The 27,407-nt window shown below is 39.3% G+C and overlaps 1 protein-coding gene across 4 annotated transcripts in view; it reads right to left on the bottom strand.

Annotated features, from left to right (window-relative positions):
* Positions 1-1,596: 1,596 nt before the first annotated feature.
* PLXNB2 (plexin B2) overlaps positions 1,597-27,407 on the bottom strand; it is a 331,034-nt gene continuing 305,223 nt past the window's right edge. For all 4 annotated transcript variants that reach the window (XM_044423441.1, XM_044423440.1, XM_044423443.1 and 1 more), the window contains 11 exons: positions 26,315-26,461; positions 22,992-23,148; positions 22,087-22,187; positions 21,237-21,321; positions 14,997-15,151; positions 12,308-12,468; positions 9,938-10,085; positions 9,464-9,528; positions 7,669-7,744; positions 6,471-6,545; positions 1,597-4,149 (listed from right to left, as the gene is read on the bottom strand). In XM_044423441.1, the coding sequence (XP_044279376.1) occupies positions 4,045-4,149; positions 6,471-6,545; positions 7,669-7,744; positions 9,464-9,528; positions 9,938-10,085; positions 12,308-12,468; positions 14,997-15,151; positions 21,237-21,321; positions 22,087-22,187; positions 22,992-23,148; positions 26,315-26,461 (1,275 nt within the window). In that variant the 3' untranslated portion in view covers positions 1,597-4,044. The remainder of the gene's footprint in view (positions 4,150-6,470; positions 6,546-7,668; positions 7,745-9,463; positions 9,529-9,937; positions 10,086-12,307; positions 12,469-14,996; positions 15,152-21,236; positions 21,322-22,086; positions 22,188-22,991; positions 23,149-26,314; positions 26,462-27,407) is intronic.

Genomic DNA, 27,407 nt, shown 5'->3' with positions numbered 1-27,407 from the left:
GGGTCACATTCTAGGTAAGTCCCTCCATATTTATTGGAGGGAGAAAAAATACCCTAGGCATGCTAACATCACTTTTTGTTTGTGCTTGGTTACCTGTTGCATTCATCTCCCCACATAAACCTACCTCCCCGCCACCTGTTGCTAAATAGATCCCACCCATCAGGAACATATCACACAAACATTATGTGACAGTTAAACAATATTGTCTATGCTTTATCACAGGGGTCCTCAAACTTTTTAAACAGGGGACCAGTTCACTGTTGGGGGCTGGACTACAGTTTGAAAAAAATATGAACGAATTCCTATGCACACTGAACATTAAAAATTCAAATTAAAATAAATTTAAAAATAAATTAAAATTAAAATAAATTTAAAAATAAATTTAAATTAAAATAAATTTAAAAATAAATTAAAATTAAAATAAATTTAAAAATAAATTAAAATTTTAAAAAATAATTTAAAAAATTAAAAATGTTTGCTCTGCTCGCTCGGGCTGCAGCAGAAGCCCAAGATGATGCTGCACTGCCTGCTGAAAGGGAGAGCACGACACAAGGGGGAGCCATGAGGTCATGCTTGCCTTGGTCAAGGTCTTCCCGGTTCCTTGCTGCCACCCCGCTTCCAGGCCAGAGAAAGAGCCCCTCATAGGTGCTCGCCTGGCTCCAGGAGGGGGAGAGAGAGTGGGAGACCCGAGAGGCGAGTGTGGGGTGGCTCCCCTGGTCAGGAGAGGGCCATGAGGAGGAAGGTAATGGCTGCTTTCCGAGGCAAGGGGAGGCGAGGGATGGGGCTGCGGTTGGCTGAGCGAGACACCTCCTGTCTCTCCTCACCGTGGGGGGAGGAAGCATGGCAGCTGCTTGATGGCGGTGGCAGCTTGCTCAGAGGCGGCCATGCCGGAGGCGCAGGAGCCACGGATCTGCTCCTGCCTGCCTCAGCCCATCTCCCCACAGGCTTGGCAAGGTGGCCGCGGCTTGGTCCGCAGCCTGGGGACATGGTTCACATAGTTAAAAATAGTTTTAAAAGGTTATATTTTTCTTACTTTCTATCTTTTTTTAGTGTCTTCATCTCTTTCTTCGCACTGCCTTCCTCTCTTCTGCATTCCTGCTCTCTATTCAGAGCCAACGCATATGTGCAATGGGGGGAAGAGCCGGCGCACTTGAAGGGAGCTGTTAGAATTTGGCGTGTGCGCCAGCTCTCTGCTAGTCTCTGAAACTGAAAGAGTTTCAGAGAATGCCTGCACTGGCTCAGAGCTTTCGGACTTGTTCAGAGAACGTTTTCTCCGAATGAGTCCGAAAGTTCTGCAGTGGGCCAGGTACATGATCTTGGTGGGCTGCAGTTTGAGGACCCATGCAATTATCTGTGTCATCCACATCCTAACTTTGTCTTACTTTTATATCATGAAAGGGGAGTCCAGAACATGAGGTGAGAAAGAAAAGGCGACATTTCTCAATAACTACAGGGAATTTCTGAAGTGTTTGATTTGTGCCCTAACATGTAATGATCCACTAAGGGAAGGCTGGTTAAAAACCAGCAGTAAGTAGTAACCATAGGTCCACCAAGTTCATTCTTGAAATAAGTGAAGATAAGTCAAGACAATTCAAGTATGACACTTCGTGGAAAAAATGTATTTGATTTACAATTAACATGATTTACAAATAATGACAGAATGAAACAGCTTAGCGAGTTCTCGTTGATCAGACAGAAGGCAAGTACAGAAGCTTAGTTTGACACAGTATTTTTAGGTAAAGTGATCCAAACAATTCATAGTTCCTTACATTCTAGGTGTGCTGAGTTTCGCATACCGATGACAGCAAAAATTAAATATAAAAGGAAGGACATGGAAAACAACACCCTGTTTCTTTCCCCTTTTACTTCTACAAGAACTCACTGACAATTTCCACCGTAGCCAAAAAATTTTGTCATCAGTGCTACACTGCTAGCAACTCACTCCACAGAAATCAAGAAGACACGACCAATACACTTGAGAATGAGACAGCAGGACAAAAGTTTAGGCCAGCCTTTATCCACTGGGCACCCTTCAGATGCGTGGAACTACACCTGCCATGGGAGTTGTGGTCCCACACATCTGGAGGGTGCCTGGTTGGCAAAGCCTGGGTTAGATTAACTCCAGTGCAGGGAGAGGTAGCAAATGAAACTCTGTCACTGTGTTAAGAGACAAGCAAGTTTTAAGGTGTCACAGGACAGAAACAAGACAGCAACACCGAAAGGTACTGAGCGCGGATGGCAGTGCTACACAAAAAATGCTACTGAACTGCCAAAAACTATGACAAGAAAGAAATGTAACAAAGATTGCTTTTTTGTGCAACATAGCAATTTAAGATAACGTACCAAGCTCTATATCATATTGCCTGGAAACTGACTAATATTGTAAACACACATATTACATTTTGACAAGTTACTTTAATTTCCACAGTAAAGTTAATGGTGATTATTCCATCCATCGCAGCATTCCAAGGCTCAAATGGTGTTTAGGCGAGATGGGACATGGGATTTTCTTACAATGAGTAATTTACATTACAAACACAGTTTTTTTGTTTTATTTTTTTAGAAAACCAAATATTAATCTTCCTAGCATAGTGTGAAGATTCATTATTTTAAAAAGTCCTATGAACGATTCCAACAAAAGATATACATATCTGAATCATGTCAAACAGCACACTATCGGCAAGAAGCTAATTACAGGCATTCTGCTGGTCAATTTTCTCACAAAAGTCATCAAACCACACATAAATATTTTTGATATGATTCTCTTTACAAAACCATTCAGATTCACATAATTAGTACAAGTAAGGCACATTAGCATATATAATAAAACAAAAACAAAAGAAAAAGAAAGGCCAATTTGATTTGCCTAATTTTTTGAGTCAAATTAGGATTCGTCACCACTATTTTTCATTAGGGATGATCAAGAGACTGTCTTGCAAGACATTAGGGCAGTCTACAAGCAAACAGGATCAAATTCCAGGTTTTTCAGGTCAGAGCCACGAACATCTTCACCTTGGATAATAGTCCTCTGCCGCCATTCTCTCACTATTACTGAGGCAGGCCTGCACATCTCTTTGCACTTTTAGGCAGCCGAAACTGATTGCTTTGGCTGAACACAGACTCTATTTTATCCTTGGCATCCATCAACAATAGCTTTGTGGCAAGCACAAGCCGTCACTTCCCTACAACATGGAGGAAAAGGCTGTCCATTATGAGCTGCCTTTGGCTCTTTGGAAATACCTGGAGATGTTGCTTTAAGTTCACATAAGGACCTTGAGTGCTTTGCACATTCCCAACAATTCAGTCTGTGCTGAAGTGCACACACATGGTCATCCAGATTATGTTCTTAGGGATATATGTGTTTCTTTGAAGTTTAAGGATCTGGCCATTCCAATTAGTCGACTGTACTGTCCGACTTGACCTTAGAAAAGTGGGTAAGAGAGCAGCAGTCAACAACCACTTTTTTAGCACTTCGTTTTCATGTATGAAAAGATGCATGGTACCAAAATCCACGGCAATGTCTTAAACAGAAATGTCATAGCAAATGTGTCTTATATTCTACTCATTATGAGCAGCATAGAGACAATGGGATTTTCAAAACAGTAGGAAAAAATATTATTTCCAATTATTAAAATTAAAAAGGGGATATTGCATTTAGTTTTCCAATATGCTATCACTTTTCTAGTACAAATATTGCTTAAACTATAAAGAATGCTACAGGTAGTGAATTTACTAGCATAATGAATTCTAAAAATGCTGATGTTTCAAGATTGTACTATTTGATTAAATGAGCTATAACTTTACCCACCCCACCCCTAAGGACTTCCCTCATTTCCCACTGGAAATTCATTTACACACAACACAAGCTTTTAATTAGAAGCATAATTTACAGTAAAAACTCTTTACATTACAGCTTTGCTATAAAAAAAGATTTTTTTTCATTTAAAGTTGTAATTATACATTAAAAAATAGAACACTATTTCCTTATGAGGAAGAATGAATTTACACATCTTGAGATCAGGCTTCTTTATTGCAGCTTTCAAATCAAAGGTCAGTCACTTTATGCTCTAAGGCAGCTGCTATCTGTTGTAATCGGAAAGCCAGCTGCATTTTCTGTGCAGCTTGATCCTCTTCTAGTGCATTTATGATCTGGAAGAAAATAAAAGACCCCAAATTCAGAGCAACAGCCTAGATGAGATATCCAACTTCAGTGTTCAAGGTCACACATTTGTGGGAAAACACACAGATTTTAGAGAAGAAAGGCCCAGGGGTTTTGAAGGATCTCATGCCCATGCATGTTCAGAGCAGCAGCCAGATTTTCTTTTCTCTTAAGGGACTATCACAACTTTATGATCCCAGCTTGCCAGTGAGGATGCATCAATGGGGAGTTGCAGCTGCACATGTCTGTGAATGTACTTAACTAGAAATGCTGGCAACGCTTTTTGGATTCAGGCCTAGATATGAGCTTTGGGGGCCTGTAAATGTTCGATTTAAGAAGAGGTGCCGGCTGCAAATCTAGAATTCTTCCCTGCCTTGGATTAAAACCCAAGTTGGATAAGAGTTTCCAGACTATTCCCTCACACCTTGCCAGCTCGGTCTCAACCACCATGCTATGCTCAGATGGCTACAAGAAGTCTTTCCTGGCAAGCCAGGGATCATGGGATGCTTACAATGTTGGAGAGAAAAGGTCCTTCACTGAGGTTGTGGTTTTCTGCCCAGTTGTCGTACCTATAGAATAGCTTCAAATGTTCTCCTGTTCCATCAAATGAAGCCACATTCCTCCATTAAATTCAACAGGAGGAAGAATCAGAGGCTGCATGGGCACTGGGGAGGGTTGGGTTTTCCTCCCACTCCCAGCAATTTGCTTTGCTTATCCTTAAAAGCTTCCCATCTGCAAGAAAAATCTTTTCTCAGCACCCAAACCTGTCATCTGACATTCAGGGATTTGCTAGGCTTGTGAACAATTCTGAACATCGAAGTGTGGCAGGTAAGGTCACATTCAGATTGGCTCAGAAATGAGCCAAGCCATTTCCCTAATTTGGGGGAAAACATCTTGGCTTCCACCTCTACCTTTAATCAAACCTTGGTAAGTCATCCATCTCTATCTTTAACTATTCAAGCATGAACATTAAAAACTTTTGAAGCATGCTGCAGAATAAAATGACTAGCGCTCAATGAATTTTAAAAAGTGGAAGAAATAGGCACATTTTTCATAACTGCTTCCATTATTTCAGACTGGTTGGTAGATATTGGACCACAAGAAATATTATTTATATTGCATGAATATACCTGTAAAATTTACATTTGACTATATTGCTTTTGAAATATACCTGTTTGATTTGATTAAAAAGAAATAGTTAGATATCAGGATAAGTTTCCTCACTGTCAGAGCAATATGACAGTGGAACCAGTTGCCTAGAGAGGTGGTGGATTCTCCCACACTAGAGACATTCAAGGTAAAACTCGACAACCATCCGAGAGGGATGGTGTAAAATGGTGTTCTGTAACAGCAGGGGATTGGACCTGATGGCCTTCATGGCCCCTTCCAACTGTACTATGCTATGATTCCATGCAGAGAACAGCTTAGAGCATTTTGGGTATTGGGCAGTACATAAATCTGATAAATAGATAATGGTCAATCAGACCATTTTGCCTAGGATTTGAAGCAGGGTAGCTACCTGGTTTACCCCATTTTTAATCGGTGTTGCTTGTAGCCTTTTATATTGCACTCTATTGAGAGTACGTTAGCGCTCTACTGTGTAATGTAATCAACAATCTTGATTATACTTCTTGGAATGTCATGAGCCTGAGATCTCACAAAATGATGAAGGTGGCATATTTTTACTAAAGAAACACAAGCCTATTTGCCTCTGTTAGCAAGCTTCCCATTAAAAAACCTCTGACTATCATATCCTCGGCAACTGCACTTTTAATCTTGTGCAAAGAACAAAACGGTCACAGCTGATTGTTCCCCGAGGCTCAGCTGATGCACAGCTCTGGTGTGCAGTTCACTCATTTTAGACTTGAGGCCCTTCTCTTTGGATGGTAATGTGTATGCTTCCACCTCTTCCAAATGTGGTAAGAGAACTCTGCTGTGTTTGCGAGTCCTCATACTCATTTAGCTAAGTGGGGATCTGGCTGTCTTCCCTAACAGAGCACCAGTGTACAGCTCAAATCAGCACAAACAAGTTTTCATCCAGCTTCCACAGTTGCTCCTAATGATCCTGCATATGGATGCCTGCTCCATTTGCTTTGGGCCTCATTACACTGGATTCTACTGAGATCACTTTAAAAACATTGGGGTGGGAGCAGGCATGACTTTCTGCCATCTAAGAAATTCGGTCCCTCGGTTAAAGCTAAGCACCAGGTGAATCAGAGAATCAAAGCCAATCCTGTATCAGTTGGCTGACTCCTTGTCCTCCTCCTCACTCTTTATAACATAATATGCCATTTCAGTTGTAGAAACTTACCTCATCATAGTATTTGTTAGTATATTGGTAGAGCTGGTGTAAAGCCACAAGGGTGTTTAATGAGTCTGTGTGTGCCTATTAAGTTAAACAAGAAGAAAAAGAACCTGTGAGACCACAGACATGGCTGCCTAAGATCTTTAATAGAATATATAAAGGTGAACCAGACATGATGTAAATTCCCTTTTCATATCCTAGCTTTGGTTAAATCGTTTCATAGCTGTCTGGCTTGGGAAGGAAGTGAAACTGATGGTTTTCAGAACAGTCATGTCAAGCTTTCCTGTTGGATCAGTTACAGCCAATGCACTGCTTTCTCTATCACAAAAAACACCATTTGCCCACTCAAAGCAGTAGCCTGAGTCCCATCATGGACTGGCTGCAAATACACAGTTCTCCAAATAGCACAAGCCTCCTGTGGTGAAGAACCAAAGGGCAGCCCGCTGGACCAAATCAGAAGCCCGCCCAGTCCAGCATGCTGTTTGCTGCAGTGGCCAACCAGGAAGATGTGGCTGTATTCAGAGGCATTCTGAGTTCTGAAGCCAACATAAGTAACCACAGATAGCTATTATCTTTCATAAGTTCAGCCAGATTCCTATCATAGTTGTGGGAAGAGTTGAGACTTAGATGAGTTCCCTGTGAATTGCTTCTTTCTGCAATATTTTAGATTTGTTATTGTGACTTGGGTTAAAAAACAAGAAGAAAACTAAGAAAGACAGAAACATTTCCATTTATCTGACCTGAATTTGACATTATCATTTAGAACACAGCATATGTAATTCACTAAATAGAACCATTTTGAAACTGGCTTTTATTCATGACCTAACCACAGTAAGAACACTTTCATTTTCATGTGCTATGTGCTTCTAAGAAACAAAGAAACTCATAGTAGTAATGAAAACATGTATATAGTGCATCAAACCACAGACATATGGTCAAAATGACTTTGGAAAAAATTATCTCAAAGGGGTCTTGACCATCTTTTAAAATCAATTATTCACAAACAATGCCATATATCATAATTGTCTGAAAAATTATTCAGAGGACAGGCACCAGTTCTAATCGGATAACAGCACAAAATGACCACCATGATAAAAAATAACTCTAGAGAAAAGAAGTGAGCAAGCCAGTGCCTCATTTCTCTTTTCCACAGGATAAGAAAAGAACAGGAATTTCATGGGAATATTTCCAATTTTATACTTACCCTAGAAATTTCTGCTAAATGTGTATTCATATCCTGGTCACTCACTTGCACCATCTGGCGGATGCCTTTGTAATAACTAAAGCAAAGAAAATAGTTTAATTTAAGATCTATTTATTTATTTATTTCATCTTTATACAGTCCCAAGAATTGAAGCTTTCTCTAGGCAGTTGATTTCATGATATTTTTCTCAAAGACATATTTAACCAGAGGTTTTAGGGATGGCTGTAGAATTTGATGCTTGTGATTTTCTATATATTAAAAAAAACCTGTTTCACATTTCTTGGACTAATGTGAGAGCTGGAACTTTGGCTTTTTGTCTTTCAAGGTCGCAACACCATTCTCTGAAGTTAGAATTATGGGTAAAAACATGCAAATTGACATGGATAGAAAACAGAGTCATTCATTCTTAAAATAGTTCTGTAATATGACATCTCATTAAGAATGTCTCATGTTATTTTTTTCTATGGCTGAACATTTAGCAGGCTTAATATATCAAGCACAGTTGACACTAAATATCAATTTAATAGGCCATACAGTAAGGGAAATAAAATGAGTACAAAATAGTAAGTCTTTCTTCTGTGGAAACTTTGCTTAAAGCATCTGAACAGGTTAGATTGCACCTGAAACCTTTGGGGTATTATTCATATTCATACACATTTTTTTTCTATTGGGTATTCTATAGTACAGAGAATGATGCCAAAAATATATAACAGAAAACTAGTTTAAAATTCATCTTTTCCAAGTTCCTTTCCCTTGAATTATTTCCTTTCCCTTTCAGTTTTTGTTGCTGTATTATATTATTTTTGGCTAGAATGTATTCTTAAAAATAATCTGCTGCTAAGAAATTTTTTATTTTTTATAATGTTCACTTTGCTATTAGTTTGTTTGTGGGATAGGTTTTTTTGTTTTTATATTTTCTATTATATTTTAGATCATTATTATGTGAGCTGCCTTCTGTTGACTATGCCTAAAGGGCTGCATAAAAAGGGGGAATGAAAATAAAATACAAACATCAAAAGCCTTAAAAAACATGATGATCAACCAAGTGAGAGTTTAAGCTGCACACATGATCATTGTTTTAGCTAATGCTAAGGACTTATTGCTGTGGACTTCTTATTGTTCCAAAATGTAGTAGGTCCCTTAGAACAGTAAGTGCTCATGAAGCCAAACAGAGCCTGACATATTAATACATTATTTTATTTATCCTGATTAAGCTAATATCTCTTTTGAAAATGTATGTTTTGACTTCACAACTGGCTGGCAGGAAGTAAAGGTCAGCTATCAAAGCTTGCCAGACTCCATGGGCCCTTGTTAAATGAACATTTAGCTAAAATGAATTGGACTCCATGTGTCATTGTGCAGATGTGTTAAAAAATAACAAAAATCTCCGGGGCAATTTTTAATTGTGACATACCAGTTTATGTACATTCTTTTCTGAAAGCCAGGTTTTATGAAGAAAATGAGTATATGGTCCAAGTCTCATAGAAATGGAAACATACATAGTGAGCATACGTTCATTTTTTAACATGGAAACAAAGACATAGATCCTGTGCTTCTACTTCTGCCACCCTTTAGAACAGTCTTACATCTTTAGGACTGTCAGTAAAAGGACAGTACTTTTTTTGCTAGAACATGCATTCTTCTTTTGTCTAGTGCATTAAAGTAGTTTTAGCCCATCAGTCATCAATACGGTGATGATTTGGGGAATATTTTGAATGCAGCTAAATGGTGAAAGAAAGAATTGGGCCTTTGCCACCAAGCAGACAGACAGAAACGCAAGTCTTCTTTTACTTACTCTTCCACCATTTTCTTATATGTAGAGATCTCTTTTGCATATAGTAATTTGTTACTTGGAGAATCCTGTAAAATGAGAACCAGCAAAGAAGAGTTTCTAAGTTCAATCCATGTGTTAGATTTTAGCTAGAATTTTAGTGATCTCTGTTGATGGGTTGGACAGGATGGCCATGCATTCAGTTTGAAAAATCAACCTACAATCCTGACAGCAATACCACCTAACAAATTCAAACTATATTAAATGGTAATCAAAGTATCCCTAAAGCCCCAGAAAATAACAATTGTTGTGTATGTGTCAGTACAGATTAGACATTAGACTTTCCCTGGACCAATAAGCAGCGTAAGCCGACTTACAAGCAAAGGCAGAATGAACTGAAGCAGGTGCTATTTTCTGTGATTACTGCTTTGTCTGTCATAATGTACTTAAAACATTCTTCCTTTCATACAGACAAAGCGCAGAATGTGAAACACTTACCCTGCTTAATTTGTGCTCTGTTCTTGTGCAAGCATCCATGAAAGTCTGTGCAATGACTGACAAGGAAGCATCCACTACTTCATGAACATGAACATCAAAGATGAAATGGGGGTTTTTCAGTATGTTTACCCAGAACCTAAGTGGCAAACTGTGGAGCAAGCAAAGAAATAGCACATTATGAAGGTAAATGAAGGAAATGAAGCCCCAATGAGCAACATGCATTGCTATCCTTTCAACTGCTTTGCCACATTTTCAGTTTGATTATATGTTTACATCATGAAATGTGTAATTATTCAGAAGATGCTTCTTTATACCAAAAGTGGGTAAAACATTTAGAGTGCAATCCTATGCATGTCCACTAAGAAGTCAACCCCTTATTATTTGTTAACAATTAAAATGATGTTTAAATAAAAATTTAAAATGTTTTAATAAATAAATAAACCCCTTATTATTTAAATAAAGCTTATTCCTAGGTATAAGGAATAAGCTTTATTTAAATATCTGTATCCATAATAAGCAGATGCATATGGCAATCCTCTTCCAAGAAGATATTATTATTATTATTATTATTATTATTATTATTATTATTATTATTATTATTATAACATTTCTATGCCACCCCTTGCCGAAGCCTCGGGGTGGCTTACAACAGAAAATAGCTTATTTAGACAAAATAGTACAGCTTTGCAGTACTGCACCAGTTCACATGATTAGAACTGTTACGCATTTATTATGCCAATGAGCAGCTTTAATACAAATTTAGTAAATAATAAGTAGTAACTAAAATAGCGCATTCTGTATATCAAGATACAGGGGGTTGTGGTGTTCACCGAGCAGAATTTGCTTCAATGCCCAGTAACAGCTTGTTGTGTGCACACCTGGGGACCATTGGCTTTGTGAGGGTTAAAAAACGCATGCATAACCTTGTTTATGCATAATCTGAGACTTGTTTATAATCTGAGACTTGTTTAATCCTCACAGAACCCACAGCTCCTGGCTTTGCAAGATAGGGCAAGCTGCAGTTGACTGCTGAATAATAAAAATGGCTGCCCTCACATACTGCAGCCCATAGTGGCTTAAATAAATAAGTAATGGTGCGCTGCTTGGTTGTACAAATCAGTGTGCAGGTACAGAACACAGATGCTTTAGCAGATGCTTTAGCCTTCCTGCTGTTCCTGACATCAGTTCAAAGGGGAAGATCAGCTGCAGAAAGGGGTAGGCAATTATCTTACTAACACTTACTAACATGGTAAGTGTTGAAAGGGAAAGCATTCAGGCTGTCACACTGGAGTTACTCTTTCTCCATATTCTGCTCCACCTACATCTTTTAGTGCAGGGGGCATTCTGCATCTGACTGCATTTTAAAGCCTTCCTTTCTCCTTCAGTGGCTTTTTAAAGACATGCTTGCAGTGCTTGTAACAGTGGGTTGGATCCAATGCTGTACTAGTTGACCTCTGCTTGTTTAACGAGACCTTCTACAGCTCTCTAAAACAAGATATGGGAAGCACATGGGATGGTGGCTGCATGGGGGAGAAGAAATGACCAGTGCTGGATCCTACCCAGCGGCTGAAGACCAGCAACCTGCATGGGCTATGCTACTGCTACTAGTTATGTGCCTTGGATTTCTAATGCAAGGTCTGGAGTGTGGGTGGCAGGACACAAGGAACAGGGCGCAGATGCAGGGTGGAGGCCTGCAGTACATTTAAAGACCCAGAGGCAAGAGGTATATCTCTGAAAAGTCCAGGGTTAAGAGCCGGTGGGACAATAACATCCAAGCACGCACACAGTCCAAGGGCACATAGTTCAAAAACACAGTCCAAGAGTACAGTGCAAAGGTCAAATACTGGAAAGGCAATCACATTCTAGAGCAGGAAAGATCAGGGAGGATGGGTCCAGGGACCTAGGAAGGCAGGGTCAGGCTGGAGATAAGGATGAAGCAGAAATAGGTAGGAACACGCTGGAGCTGGGCAGGAGTCGGGCAGGCACAAGGATTCAGGAGAGGGGATGTAGGAAGTCGGAGCATGAAGTAGCTAGCAGGCCAGCTCATGTCGCTGAGGCAAGGAGCAGCAGTGCAGTGACGCCTATAATGTCTCTCTCCGAGGCTTCCACCGCCACACAGCTGCTGCCTCCAAGTGCCTGCAAAAGTGTTCCTGATTCTGAAGGATGAATCAGGCTCCGTTCCTGACATCTAAGTAAACTGTGTCCCTTCCCTCTGCCGTGCCTGAAAGTTATAAATCTGTAGCTTATACTTCCAGTAAAAACTTATTTCAAGTTTTTCAGTGGGCTTTAAAAAGAAATTCAGTGGGCTTTAAAAAGAAATATAAAATAGCCATCTTGTCCTTTTCAACCCCACGTACTCCAACAAGTTACCTGTTTGTTTTCCAGATGTGGATAGTATCCTCATCTCTGATATCATGCTTTTCTGCTTGCTCATCAAGAAAATCAAAGAAGTATTTCACAGCCGGTGGCACAACATGGTTTGAGTCGAGCACACTGTGAAAAAAATTATCTACAAACTGCTGAAGTGTACCCTGAAGGGGGAAAGAAAACATATACAGATCCATTAAAAATCCAGGTTATAGTATAAGCATAGTATTTTCCAGAATCTTCTTTCAAATTCACAGGAATGGTTTATAAACTGATTTATAGTCATCTGTGCAGGGCATTGTCCCAAATGACCAAGGAATCACAATAGCTTGAAGTGCAGCATTTTTCATCTATAAAAGGGTAGTAAATGCTCTTATGAACAACATGAAATGAACAGCCATAAGAAATGACCCAGAGATCTCGGGAAAAAATAATGCTTCACTCTGCTTAAAGAAGTGGGGAATTTCAGCACTATTGCTCAGGGAACACAGAGGGCTACACTCCGAAATGGATGGATGAGCAAAGGAAGGAATTGATGGTGGAGCCATGCTCTGATCGTTGGCCTTCAATGCTGCTGTGAACCTTTGTGAATTTCATACTATTTAATAAATTTGGACAATCGTTCAATGCTGTTTGAGATGTGGAGAAACAACAAAAAACTTCTGACATGCAATGAATTACTTCACCAACAGACTTGGGCTTCCACAGAAAATGCACCTGGCCTGGCCAAGATTAGGGTTTGAGTTAGGTGACTTAATGCATAGACACGATGCTCACCCAATTTATAGTTTTATAGTGGATCAACACAAGTCAATTAGCTATAAATGCAATACTAATAAAGCTCATATAGTGTTTCTGCATGTAAATCCTATCTAGAATACAAACTTAAAGCATTTCAACATTGGATGCACACTTTGGTCAATGTGGCTTTTTCAAGAATAACACAATTCCACTGCATTCCTAGAGTTTGCAGTAAGGAATTCAAGTTAGCTGCAGAACAACTAGTTGGTCAGATGATTTCTGACTGAAGCAACATCAAACTAAACAGGTGCATGTACAGTTAGCCTTTAAAACTTCTGGGCAGAAAAACACAAACTGAGTGTGCAAGGGGCATAAATGTGCTGTCCATTTATTGTGTTGGTTGAGTGCTCCTTTTACGTTCAACCTCTTAGACTATTTGTTGTTGGAACCTGAGCCTCAAGCAGGGTCATGACAGAGGTGGGGAAAGCAGGCAGGAGCACAACAGTGCAGGCCAGTGGAGCAGGAATTAGTGGCATCACATGCACAGGAACTAGATGAAATATCCTGCTTTATTGTGCCAGTGACAGGCTGAGCTACAATAAATTTGCTTGTATCAATGTCCCTTGGAGTTTCCCTTGTTTCAATTGTTGTTGTATGCGCTCAACAATAGGAAGTACCCTTGAATAGACAGCACTTCTGAGCTTTCCATCTCTTAATCTCTTGGAATTCATATAATATAGCATTTCTGGAAGTGCAAAATACAGGCTCACAATTGCAAGGTGAAGACACTGGGTTGTCTTGAATGCAACAGGACTAAAATTATTCAATGGATTTCAATAGATCTGCTTTCAGTATGACTAAGTTGTTGTTAGTCGTGTAGTCGTGTCTGACCCATCGCGACCCCAGGGACAACATTCCTCCAGGCCTTCCTGTCTTCCACCATCCCCCGGAGTCCACTTAAGCTCACACCCACTGCTTCAGTGACTCCATCTAGCCACCTCATCCTCTGCCGTCCCCTTCTTCTTTTGCCATCTATTGTTCCCAGCATTAGACTCTTCTCCAGGGATTCCTTCCTTCTCATTAGGTGGCCAAAGTATTTGAGTTCCATCTTCAGTATCTGGCCTTCTAAAGAGCAGTCAGGGTTGATCTCCTCTAGGACTGACCGGTTTGATAGCCTTGCGGTCCAAGGGACTCACAGGAGTCTCCTCCAGCGCTTACATCCATATATGCCCGGCCGCCCCTTGAGATCTGCGGGAGAGGCCCTTCTCCAGGAACCCTCCATGAAAGAAATTAGGAGGGTAGGTACTCGGAGGAGGGCTTTCTCTGTGGTGGCGCCCAATCTATGGAATGCGCTCACCAGAGAGGTCCACCTGGTGCCGTCGTTATTTGTTTTTCGGTGCCAGGTGAAGACCTTTTTATTTAAGCGTCATTTTAATTGTTAACAATATTTGCTTATTAATCTGGCCAGGGTGACTTCTTTTATATTGTTATTTATTTTATATTGCTAATTTTATATTGTTATTTTTGTATTTTATTGTATTTTATTTTGTGTTGTGAGCCGCCCCAAAGCTTCAGCAAGGGGCGGCATAGAAATGTTTTAATAAATAAATAAATAAATAAATAAATAAATAAATAAATAAATAAATAAATGCAAAGGTCTCAATTTTTCAGTGCTCAGCCTTCCTTATGGTCCAACTTCACAGCCATACATTGCAACTGGGAAAACCATAGCCTTGACTATACGCACTTTTGTTGGCAGGGTGATGTCTCTGCTTTTTAGTATGCTGTCTAGAATGGCTAAGTCTGAATCCCCAATTATTTTTATTCTAACTCTCAGCCCTAAAGAAAGGCTCTGAATAGCTGTTTATTACTTTATTTATTTATAACTAACACAGAAAATTAAGTGCATTCCCTAGGGATGATGGCTATTAACTAGATGTCTCAATCTCACCTTCACAGAGAGGAGTCTTGTCAGGTAGATTTCTGTAATAGCTTTGGTTCTCTCCTTCTCTTTCATGCTTCCTCTTTTTGATTTACCTTCATCAACTTCATCTACTGGCCGAACTAGATGCCAAATCTTATTTTCCTCTTCCAGTAATGCATGCCCTGAATACAGCAAATGCAACACATTTTAAAACAATCATAATACAATTAATCCACTGATCAAGCACTGATTGCCATGTCATAAATAATGTGCCAGACAACTGTAATTTGCATATTTAGTTGCCCTTAATTAATATTATTTGCATATAATGAACATGAGGATGTGTTACAATCAATGGATATGCTGCTGGTATTTTTATTTGGAAGTTTTGATTTTCCAAATAAAAAAGTTGAACAAACTTATAAATAAATACAAATTGAAAAACAAACTGAACAAACTGAAAAAGTCGAACAAACTTATAAATAGATACTTAAATAAATTTGGATGCTTTCTAAAAATTCCCATATGTATGTACCCAGCCCCTGAGGTCATCTTCAGGGGTCCTTCTCCAGGAGCCACTTCAAAAGGAAGTGAAGAGGATGGCTGCCAGAGGAGGGCCTTCTTGGTTGTGGTCCCCTGGCTGTAGAATGAGCTTCCCAAAGAGGTGTGCCTGGAACCCACTTAGTATTATTTTCAGCACCAGATGAAGATCTTCTTATTTTTTCAGTATTTTAGCCATTCAATTTTTAAATTTGCTTTTATATATTCCATTTTATTTTGTAATGCTGCTATGCTTCTAGGCTGAATAATAGCAACTGCTATTATGGTTTTGCTTTTAAAAATTAATTTCTCTCTGTGTGTGCCTTTTTAACTTTTGTTTAATTCAAACTTTTGTTAACCATCCAGAGAGCCTTGGCTATTGGACTGTATAAAACTGAAATAACAAACAAACAAACAAACAAAGGCACCTTGAGCACTCCAAAGCAGGATCGTCAATGGAGGCATAGGATTCCTAATTAACTTATGTTTTGGACATACTACAAATGATGAAGAATTTGCTGTTTTCAGAATAGGAGTTGAGGCATAGGACAGTCCTAAAAACTGATACATGAAGATGGTCCTGGTCACACAGAAACCCACAAGTGTTAGAATTGTTTTGACCTTCTCCTACCATTCATCCTACTGTTCTTTTCTCCTAAAAAGACGATTTTCCCTTACATTTTCAAAAGTGCTGTGAACACACAGGCCAGTAGAAAGAAAAAGAAAAACATTGGATTCTCAGTCTTCTAAGGACTTATAGTCCACATTGTCCTACAGAAACGCCTTATGGATTGCATTCTGCCCCACAAGGCTCCAAAACACCACATTTTAGTTTCTGTGTGAAATCTGGGTTGTTAGCTTACCTTTCCCCTTAGGTAATGTTTCTCTTCTGAAACAATGCTTTCTTCTGCAAAGAGATGCAGGGTTCTTTGCAGAAGAAAGCATACAAACGGTTGCAGCTGGGGCAGGAGATGTTCCAAAAACGTGCTTAAATATGCAATTCTATTCATGAGTACAGTGGTACCTTGGCTCATGAACTTAATCCATTCCAATACTCCAAATTGGTTGTGAGCCAAGTTAAATTTCCCCATAAGGTTCAATGTAAATAAGGTTAATCTGTTCTGTAACTATTTGTTTTAAATCAGAAAAATGTGAAGCAAAATGACAAAGAACAACAAAGATCGCGGGCATCTCCCCCACCACACTGAGCATGAGCGAAGCCATCTCCCCCCACCCACGACCGTGATTGTGCCTGTCATCCCTGCACGGGCCTGTCATCCCAGTGTGCTGTCGGGGGGGGGGGGGGGGGGGGGGGGGAGATGGGAGCGATCACAGGTGCACTCAGAGGGGGAGACGGGCACGACCGCTGGTGCGCTGGGGGGGAAGAGATGGGCGCAAATGTGGGCATGCTTGGAGGGGAGACAGGCACGGTCATGCTGGGGAGGAGAGATGGCCAAGATCGCGGGTGCGCTCGTGCAGGAAAGGCGGGTGCAATCTCAGCCATCTCCCTCCCCCCCCCGTCCCCAGCACGATCGTGGTGATCTCCCCACTCGGTGAGGGGGTGGGGAGATGGCAGCAATTGTGGTCGCCACCCAATGTGGAGTTCGCGACCTGAGTTAAAATTTTTATGAAATTTTTGTTGGCGGCCCGATTTGGTTGTGAACTGAGGTGTTTGTGAGCCAAGGTACCACTGTATATTTAAACTTAGGGTATATTTTATTTCAGGTTTTCAAAACAGGGAGTAAAATACACTCTTGCAGGGTGAAAAAGTGACAAAAGGCATGGTGTGGGAGCAGTTCAACTCTAGGAAGACCTCTGCCACAGGCAATAAAGAGAATTCGAACGTTCCATACAGTTAATTATATAGTATTCTTGAGAGCAACATGGTCAACAAGTGTACGGACACCAAGTGCATGATATAAACTGGCAAGCAATTATAGTTTTGTATGTCAAACATAAAATGTTTGACCTATGAAACTTCGTAACATTTAATATTGTGGTTAGCAATTACTGAAAAAGAATTATTTGATTCAGGTTTATGTTCCCCAAACATTTGTACCTCATTCACAGTGCAAGGGCATCAATTAAGGCCAAAGCATAAAAAACAATAGAAAGTAGTATTTTCAATGAGGTGGAACTATAGCTTTTTTTGTGAAGCATATCTTTTGAACTTTCTGCAGTTTAATAATATTAAGCAATCAGAAGGAGAAGAAGGGAGAGAGGGAGAGCAAACAATTCTTATTATATTGCTTTTCCTTGCTGTGAGATGGATAATTTCACAACATCTGTAGAAGTTGTAACTACAAGCCAATTCAACTGCCAGTCCTGTCAGCTTTGTATAGAAAATCAACTAATAATTAGAGAATGCAGAACCAGTTTTCCATTAAGTTCATGAGCCTTTAACAGGCAGGCCCAGGTACTTTGCTTCCTAACATGAAGGGCAAGATGGTACCTCTTTCCATTTCCACATATGGAAGCACACTGAATCTTACACTGTAAACAGGGTAACATCTTTTACTGCATCTAAGGGCAGGCTATGTGGCACACACAGTTCTCCTTTCTAATACCCTGTTGTTGTTCCTGGTCCTGCAGCATCAACTATCTCAGGTGGCTTTATCACTCTGTTTAGTGACAGGGCCTGACAAAATCTACCTGATTCATGGTGCTGATACCAGGGATCTAACTTTGGGATAATTTTCACAGAGTTTGAATTGTTCAAGTTCTTCAAAATAAAACCTTGAAGTTACATGGAAAAGTCAACAGGAATCTTCTTGTGGCTGATGATGGGTAGAGCCAGATCAATGGTGGATGTAGCCAGAACCTACAATGACCTTGCAATATTGCACACCCCCACCTCACAATCTAGGCCATGCCTTTTCTTCCTCTCTGTATCTCATCATTTATTTTTTTTTGTGCCACTTCCTATGAAAACAGATTCACCTCCCCATCCCAGCCTTAAAGTTTGAAGACGATTTCATGGATAACATGTCATTAAGGAGCATTAGTCATGGGGGCTATATGCTACCTGTAAGCAACGTAGTGTTGCATGAGAAACAGTATGCTGGATGCGAGACACCTTTTGCCTGATCCAGCAAAGCTTTCCTTAAGCTCTTGCGACATGAAGATTAGGGTGAGCTGGAATGGTGGTGATGCTATGAGTGTGATGGAACATCTCCAGTTTGGATTTCACCTTGGCTACAAACTCACCAGATGGCACTATACAAGCTGCTTTTTCCAGCATCACAATATGAAATATGGAGAAAATATTGACCCACCTTACAGAGATGTTATAAAATACTGTGATAATGTACATGAAGTGTTTTGAATGCCATAAAGCACTTCAGAAATATCTATCATTATTGTGAATGTAGAACACTAACAGACACATTTTAATGAATTAGAAGTGACGTGACAAATCAACAAATCTTCACTTCTGAAGCGGTATGCAAAATGGGAGCAATCACACTAATTTCCATTTTGGAAAGTCCCCCTGAAATGAATGGGAGCACTGCAGGAGTGGAACATTTGTACAACTCCCATTCATTTCAATGTGCCATTTGAAAATGTGAAATATTGCTGCACACTAGACCCTATAATCAGCAAACACATCACTCTCTGGGAAAAAAGAAAGCAGAACTGTTACTAAACCATTTGGACATTGTTCCACTTTTTTGGCATGAGATGTAAATCCATTTTCTTTGTATATTATTAATGGAAATCAAATTCTTAAATTGCCTAGATATACATGAAATGACTTCAATAAAAAGTCAATCGAAGGAGTTTTTTGGTAAGCATACAAAAATCCTTTTCAATACATTATTTTTGTAAAATTGGCAAAGGTGGACCCTGTATTCAGGCCTTATAACAACCCACTTTTTCAAGGGAAAAAAATTCTTGTGTTTTTATGCAACAAAGAATCCCACAAATCGTTGTCCATGGCCCTCTAACATTTTGTAACTTTCCAGATAAACAAGCCAGCAATGAATAATTCTAACAGACTGAAGCGCTAATGAGAACCCTCCCCCGCCAAAAAAAAAAACTAGGAATACAATATTGCCTTTCCAGGATTTTCCAGCAAGCCATTTCCTGTATAAATGGGGAACTGAGCATTTGGAAAACTGTAGACACCACACAAGTAAGTGCTCAGTGTATTCTGTTTTTGTCTATCACAAAATATATTCTGAATAAAAGGCCTACTAATGTCAGTGTATTTGTTACCCCAATGCTTTTGTCTTCAGACAAAGCTGAGGAACACACACATGTATTTTCTTAATATTTTTAAAATAAAAAAGACAGAACTTATATTTGGAGTTATAAAACTTATGATGGTACAATAGCATTTACAAGATTTTTTTTTACCAGCCTTTGGTATAGTTTCTTCCTCACAAAGGAATATGACAGATGTTGCAAAGGTTAGACACTGCATGCAATGAACAGGATTAAAACTCACCCCCTCCCCTTGAAAGAAACTGGTAGAACAAAGTAGCTTGCAATTATATTTGGTCAGAACTGGCAATATGCAAAACACATCTGAAAAACACACTGGGCACCATGATGGTACAACTTTGTTCCTCTGAAGGGCCAAGTGCTGATCCGGGGAAAAGTCAATGGGAGTCCCCCTATAGCTGATTGTCCATACAAAGAGGACAATAATACGATTTATTGTACCCCCAAAAGAGTACCACACTCTCATCCCTCATAAGGAGCATTAATAGTTGAACAGCTTTACGAAGAATTGGGAGAAAGATAGCAGCATCTTATACCAACAGAAATGAAAGCACAATAGGCAAAAATGGAGTTATTTGTTCATTTGTTTATTATACAAATGACTATCCTATTCCGACCCCAAGGATCCAATGAATGCTCTTATGAGCATCTGAAGTAGCAGCATGTGATCCTAATTAGTCACCTGAATAGGAAATACTGGAATTCTCTTCTAAGTGTGGGATATAAATCCTTATCACTTGAGACCCAGTGTGGTGTGGTGGTTAGAGAGGAAGACTGGGACTCAAGAAATGACAATTTTTATCACTCAGCTCTGAAGCTCACATTGGACCCGTCACATATTCTCAGCCTAACCTATCCCCCAGCGTTGTTGCTGTGAGGAAAAAAATGGAGTGGAGGAAGAATATGCTCGCTGTTTTCTTTGCAAGAGGGAAAAAGGTGGGATATAAATGAAACAACAACACAGACAATAATCAGCACTGTTGTCTAGAAAACTGATTTTGAGGTCAGACAGATAAAAGAAACCTTACATTAATTATGTGAAGATTGAAAGGCTTGAACAGAACTATAGCCCAGTACCAAAATGTCTGGCATGCAGCTATCAGTTTTGTCTATATCTTTAGGAAACACATGGTTAATATGGGTTCAGATGCTCCAAAGAAGGAAGGTAATGAAGAAATCATCTTAGAAATAAGGCTCCAAGTAATTGAATAAGCTCTTACAGTGGAATCCTATACATGTGTATTCAGAAGTAAGTACCACTGAGTTCAGTAGTAAGACCACTGAGTGTGGTCTGAAGGTCCTATTGGTATTGGATAAATCTCTTTTTTAAAAATAGAAACCACAGAGTTTCTTGTGCACTGGTATGCTCCCCACATTCTGAGAACAGCTCCACACTGACACAGGGGCTAAATCAGGAAAACATCAGCATTGCTCCAAGGTTACATGTTACTTGCCCTGCTTACTTTTGGACCCTTCAAAGGACAAAATAACCACACTTACTTTCTTCTGGCATGTCTTGTTGGTGGTCCTCTGGCTGCTGGGAAACCCCCATTTTTGACAAGATGAGAGTAGCACCATCTCGTACCTTTAGAAAATACAAAGTAAAACAGTTGAGAACAACAATGGTGCATCTTACTGCCATGGCATTTTCACCTTCCATGAGAGCTGTCTCAAAATATATTGCACCAACACTTGTTCACTCTCCCTTTAGCTATGGCCTCTCTAAATGTTCCTACAGATGTGGGCATGTTACTTTTGCAGACAAAGCTCATGTATTAATTCCAAGAGAAATGGTGCTCCAAGTATCCATTTGTGTACATGGAATTGTGGCCACCGTTGAAGTGAACTGGGAAAGACCCATCATCAGAATTTCTAATCAGACTACATTGATTATGAAATAGTTTTCTTCCCATATTAGCCAACTTAATATCCAAGCGTTGAGATTCTTTGAATATGGGAAGCTGACACTCACTAGAAAGCCTAGTAGATGAATTGCATTATTCAAGTGTGAAAGGGTTCCTGGAAGCACATCTTGGATGAAGCTTAATTGACAGGCAGTCTTGTGTACTGGCTGTATACAAAGCTAACTTTTCTCCTGGGTAAAGAATATGTCTCGGTTTCCAAAGAGACCGCTCTCTATAATTGCTCCGTTTCAGCAAATGAGAACAAAATTTTGGAGGCTTTTAGGATGTCCAGGCTGGCCTTTAGGAAGCAACAAGAAAGATCAACTCCTAGATTTGATATGAAGAGGAGTGAATATTGTTTCAGCCAAACAGCTTTTGAAGAAAAACTGTATACAACTAAAAAGCATTCAAGAGATATGAAGAACTGTTTCAAAGTGCTTCCTTACATTATAGTGCATCAGGGTATTGATGCGTTTCCACCTGCCATCTTTTTGGGATGTTACATCCAAGTCTGAGAGTATCTGTGCAGTTGAACCTGGACGCCACTCTGAAGAGCAATTACAAGAAGAAAAACCACATTGTATCAATGTGCAACCAAAAACAACATGAAATAGAAATGAGCTTCTGTTTAGAAAACTACTGAAGCATTTAAGTATTCTCTCTCCCCACAACCAAAAAATTAGTTCTGCTTTAAGTAGAAAAACAGATCATTGTTCTCCCCTGAACCAAACAAGGAGGATCAGAAATGTGCATGTCTGCTCAGAAGCAAACCCCATTTAATTCAATGGGGATTACTTCTGGGTAAGTTTCATATATGTTTGTATTCTATATGTAGTAACTTCTCTCAAATGTATCAGAGATTTTTAAAACAACAGAATGTTTAAGTGACTCATTACAAATGTTGCAGAGAGAGAGGAAAAAAAGGAGAGGCAGAGAGGGAGAAACCTTATTTAGGATACAACCTATGCATACTTTCTATCTAAACAAGTATAGGATTATGCCCTTAAAGGGTCTTACTTTCCAAAAGTCATGTATACAGCATTACTGAAGTTATTAGTATGTTTCAGAACTAATCTGATTTTATGATAAGCTTTTCAAAACCATCCTTATTACAGTTAACAGGTCTTTGTTCCATTAACAACTAAGATGTATTATAGATTACTACATGGGTTTAAATATTTGTGAACAGAAGTTAAACCAAATGCTCTGTGTATAGGGAAGCAAGTTAACCAATGAATAATATGGATTTAAGAGAATAAGTACATAAGAACATACTGACCCCATTCTTTTTGCTAGTATCCCTTTTTGTTTTTGTTATACATATAATAACACAACAAAAACAGACTCATACCAAGAACGACACTGTCAGGTTTTGGCCATTGAGAATATGGCAAATTTCGATAGACTTGATCTATGATCTTCTCCTTTACTTGAGAAATAGTATCACAGTTCAGCACCTTTACTGGTACGGATTCTGTGCCTTCATCTTGTACGATCACATTTACAGTCTGGAACATGGAAACATGTATGGTTATAAAAATAAGACAAGAAAAAAAGATTGGCATTTGCTTTTTAAACTTTATATCTCCTCAAGACTAAAATTTAGGCAGGGCCTACAATACTTCATGTGCGCTCATTACCACACCTTCACATATGTTTGTGATGGATGTGTGGTCACAAAAGGAGACCTCCATTGTTAACTAGTCAATAAGCCATTTTAGGAGGTTTTTCCCTCCCTACTCAGAGCACACAGCAAATAGCCTGCAATGGATTTTCTCTTTCAATATATTTCTATGTCTGCATCTTGGGAACTTATTAAAGAGACACAGGTTTGAAGGAGACACAAATCATTAAAGCAGCTCAACTATCTACCATCTGTGCCAGTTTAAATAAGACAATTAATAAGATAACTGAACAGAAAAGAGTCAGGTTATTATATACTGCTGCATCAGGATGGAGAAAGCAGGCTGTGGAATACTTGATTCTTATTCCGAAGGCATTTCTGTTCTTCTCATAATACTACAAAAACCTCCAAATACGCAACATCTATCTATTTTAAATTGAACATTATTTGCACTGTAAGCTGTGGTGGCAAACTCAGTCTGCACAAATCATACACTAGCCATCAGGCAGTAGCATTTCAGCAAAAGCCATTGTTATACATGAGTGAACCATCTTGATCAATCCTTTTCTTCCTGTATGTAGATTTCTACAAATCTTCCACATATCTAAGATAAATCTAAGTTTAGATACATATCTAAGGTTGCTTCTATGACTTTGGTTAGAGAACAGAGCTCTCCATATTTAAGATTCTGGACTGTTCTTGGAGCCAAATAGTGCCCTTGGACCCACAAACAGGCCCTTAGGTTGCTGCTTATCATTTTGGCAAGTGAGACCACTTTTGCACATGCCTGATTTAACTTGGTATGGCAGATTAATGCTGATAATTACTTCACTGATAATTAGTTTTCACGCAATTAGATTTCTCAGGACTGGGAAAGCAAACAACTCTAATAATCTATTTCTCCGCAATGGAATGTGCTGATTTATTTTACTTTCATCTACTCCTTTAAGTGGGTATATGGCATCAAGTGGATATTTATGGCATTAAACGGAACAGAAACTGGTGGTAAGCAAGAAAAACTTTAATGACATTTAAGAAAGCACTAGCAATTCTTGGGTGGTTCTCTGTGCATTTAGAGTTACAGCACTAGAAAATGGTATCTGCAGAACATTTATTTGGGCCAACACAAATAGCAGCCACACAGTGGGGGGAAGGAGTAAAATCCTTCCCATTTGTGTACTTAAAATAGAATAAAGTAAGTAAGAAAGGGACTAGCAAAGGATTTGTGGTCACATTCCTCATCTCACTAAATGGAGAGTGACAGCAATGATTCTTCTTGTCTCTTTCTTCTTGAAAAGAGCTATAATGTGTGTAGAATTCTTACAAAACATCCAATTTTCCTATACTCCCGACTAATATTACCAAAAAAACACTAAATGTGCTTTCAAACAACACTTCCTAAGTGCATTTTTTAAAATGGCACAACTCACAACTCACATTGCACAACTCACTGTCAAACAAATTGAAATGGCTTCTCATGATAGTAATAAACTTGGGGAAATCCCTAACCACTTTGCCTAGAGTAGTTCCAGGCAAAGAATGTGAGAGCACGGTTCTGCAAACCCCAGTCCCATGGTCAATGCATGCTCACTATTTTATATTCTTCATAAGCAAGTCAAGGCCAGATCAGAGGTAATTTTGGAAAGATGCATATTGTGTGTGTGTGTGTGTGTGTGGCGGGGGAGATAAATGGAGAAAGAAAGAGAGAGGCAGGAAATTGCTGATACTTAATGGGATAGAGGAGGCATGGAGGACGAACACTTTCCTCCTATGCTGAAGTCCTTAGGTAAACCCCTTCTCAGAAGCTATTATCTGAACTGGGAAGCAGGAAAGGAGAGTGCTAAATTTCCTCTCCATGCCAATTCTAATCCTATTAATTATCAGCCACTCCAGTTGATGCAATATGCTTCATAAAAAACACTGCAAGCTAAGTGTGTCTTTGCAAAGACAAATGTAATGTCAGCTCTAGTCAAGCCTCTGGATGTCTTACAAATGGGAGTCTTTTCAGGCTCAATCTTATGCCCATGTAGAACACAGCTTATACAGTTCCACTGGGCAAGGGCCAAGTGTCTGTGTAGCAGCCAGTCCTAAACTATTCTAGCATGCTGCTCATTGAACAGCTGAGCAGAGAAAGAGGACACACACCTGTGGTTTTAAACAATGTTTGCTGGCTCTTGAGGGAAAGGGTGCTGAGGGACTCAGGCGATGTGAAGAGAGATCTTTAAGGGACTGGCAGGCAGATTAAAAACCAAAGAAAGCTCTCAAATCTGAGCAAGGGTCCTTCTAAAGCAGGATAATTGGCAGTCAAAGCTATGGAGAGTCAGTTATGCCAATATGGTTAATGGGAATGATTTGTGATTTGTTTAATGATCTTCCTGGACCACTAAGAATCTGAAGCAGGCATTCACTCTGTTCATGTGATGGCTAGAAGCGGGTATGGGCATGCATGCAGGTCCCATTGAAAAGATCCCCAGCTGCTCAGTCTTGGATCCCTTCTCACTGAGCAAGGACATCTGAAAGGGTCTGCTTGCATTTTGCTTGCAACTTGAAGCCCCCATGACATGGAAAATCTTGATAAAGCAGGGTTCCTGACCAAACGAATGTTTCTACTTGGGTTCAAGTGCATGTGAACAGACATCCTCTTTCAGACATTCCTCTTCAACAAGGATTGGTAGGCAGAGATGGGGGTTCTGTATATCCCTCCCACCCTTTTTACCTTTATGTGGGTAAAGCCAACAAACATATTGAAGACATTATTTAGGCCTATTTTCTGTAAGATTTCACATTGAATTATGTCATTTATTTTGTGTGCCTTTGCCTAAATAGGTATTTTAGTGGACTAAAGAGTCCACTAGTCTATACCAAACACCTTCATGGTCAGGGCAACCAAATTCCCTTTTTTTATATTGTTGGCGTCCTATGGTATTTCTCTGTCATCCATATTTTATATAAATAAATCAACTAGGTGACAGATAATTCTGCAATTCAATAGCATTTAATTTGATTGATATACTGGAAACACTGAAAGAAACACCAAAAAAGCTTCATACCAGCTGAGTGTATTCTACATCATCTCCTAACAATCCAGTGTCATTCAGTGTGTATTTGGCCTTCATTTGCACTGCATCCACAGGCCCTTTTTCCACCTGATGTTTGATAGCCTTGAACAACTTATAAAGAGGTTCTCCGGCATTGTCCTGTTGAAATTGGCAAGGAAAGACAACATTTTATTACATTTATTTATTTAAGATATTTGTATGCCGTCCTTTGCGAGAGCCTCAGGACGGCTTACACAAATAAAATTGCAATACAAAACAGTATAATATAAATAAATTAACGACCCACTCTGGCTGCAATTAAAATATGGTAATAAAATTCAATATTAAAACTTGTTAAAATATTGATTAAATAAAAAGGTCTTAACCTGGCGACGAAAAACATAATGATGGTGCGAGGCGAACCTCTCTGGGGAGCGCATTCCATAGATGGGCACCACCGCAGAGAAGGCCCTCCTCCGGGTACTCTGTCTCCTAATATCTTTCACAGAGGGTTCCCAGAGGAGGCCTTTTTTTTTAAATTTTTTTAATTAAGATTTTAAACTAAAACTACACATATCAATCATCACACACATCAGATTTACTGGGTCAGCCCCCTACAACATGTCTTTTAATATTCTATGATCATACTATAATCCTTTTATAAAAACATGAAAATATCTTTAGATCAAAACCAAGTCCCGTTTCTCCAGCCAAATAAAAATGTAATTCCAAATTTGATAGAAGTCACTATCTTCCTTCTTCCATCTTCTTTATTGGTAAAATCAATTCCATCTTTTCTTGCAAAGTCCTGCTTCTCTTGACCATTATTTAAGGGAAGCTTCTCCAGGTTGGGTGAAATATCTTCTATCTTCTTTCTTCTTCAGTGATAGATTTCATCTAAACATTTCTGAACAATTCAAAATCTCTCCATTTTTCTAATAAAAAATAACTTCCTCACTACCACGATTACTAGTAACTTCAAAAGGATCTATTTGACATCTCAAAGGGCATCCTAACTACTCTGCTTAGTGATAACTTTAAGCCAATTTTCTTTAAACTCACTAATGTTTCATCTGACTTAAACTCCATTTAATCAAATATAGTT

Source organism: Varanus komodoensis, unplaced genomic scaffold (genome assembly GCF_004798865.1).
Source record: "Varanus komodoensis strain SLA01 unplaced genomic scaffold, ASM479886v1 scaffold13_3, whole genome shotgun sequence".
Taxonomy (NCBI): domain Eukaryota; kingdom Metazoa; phylum Chordata; class Lepidosauria; order Squamata; family Varanidae; genus Varanus; species Varanus komodoensis.
This window is presented reverse-complemented; position numbering and strand designations above follow the sequence as displayed.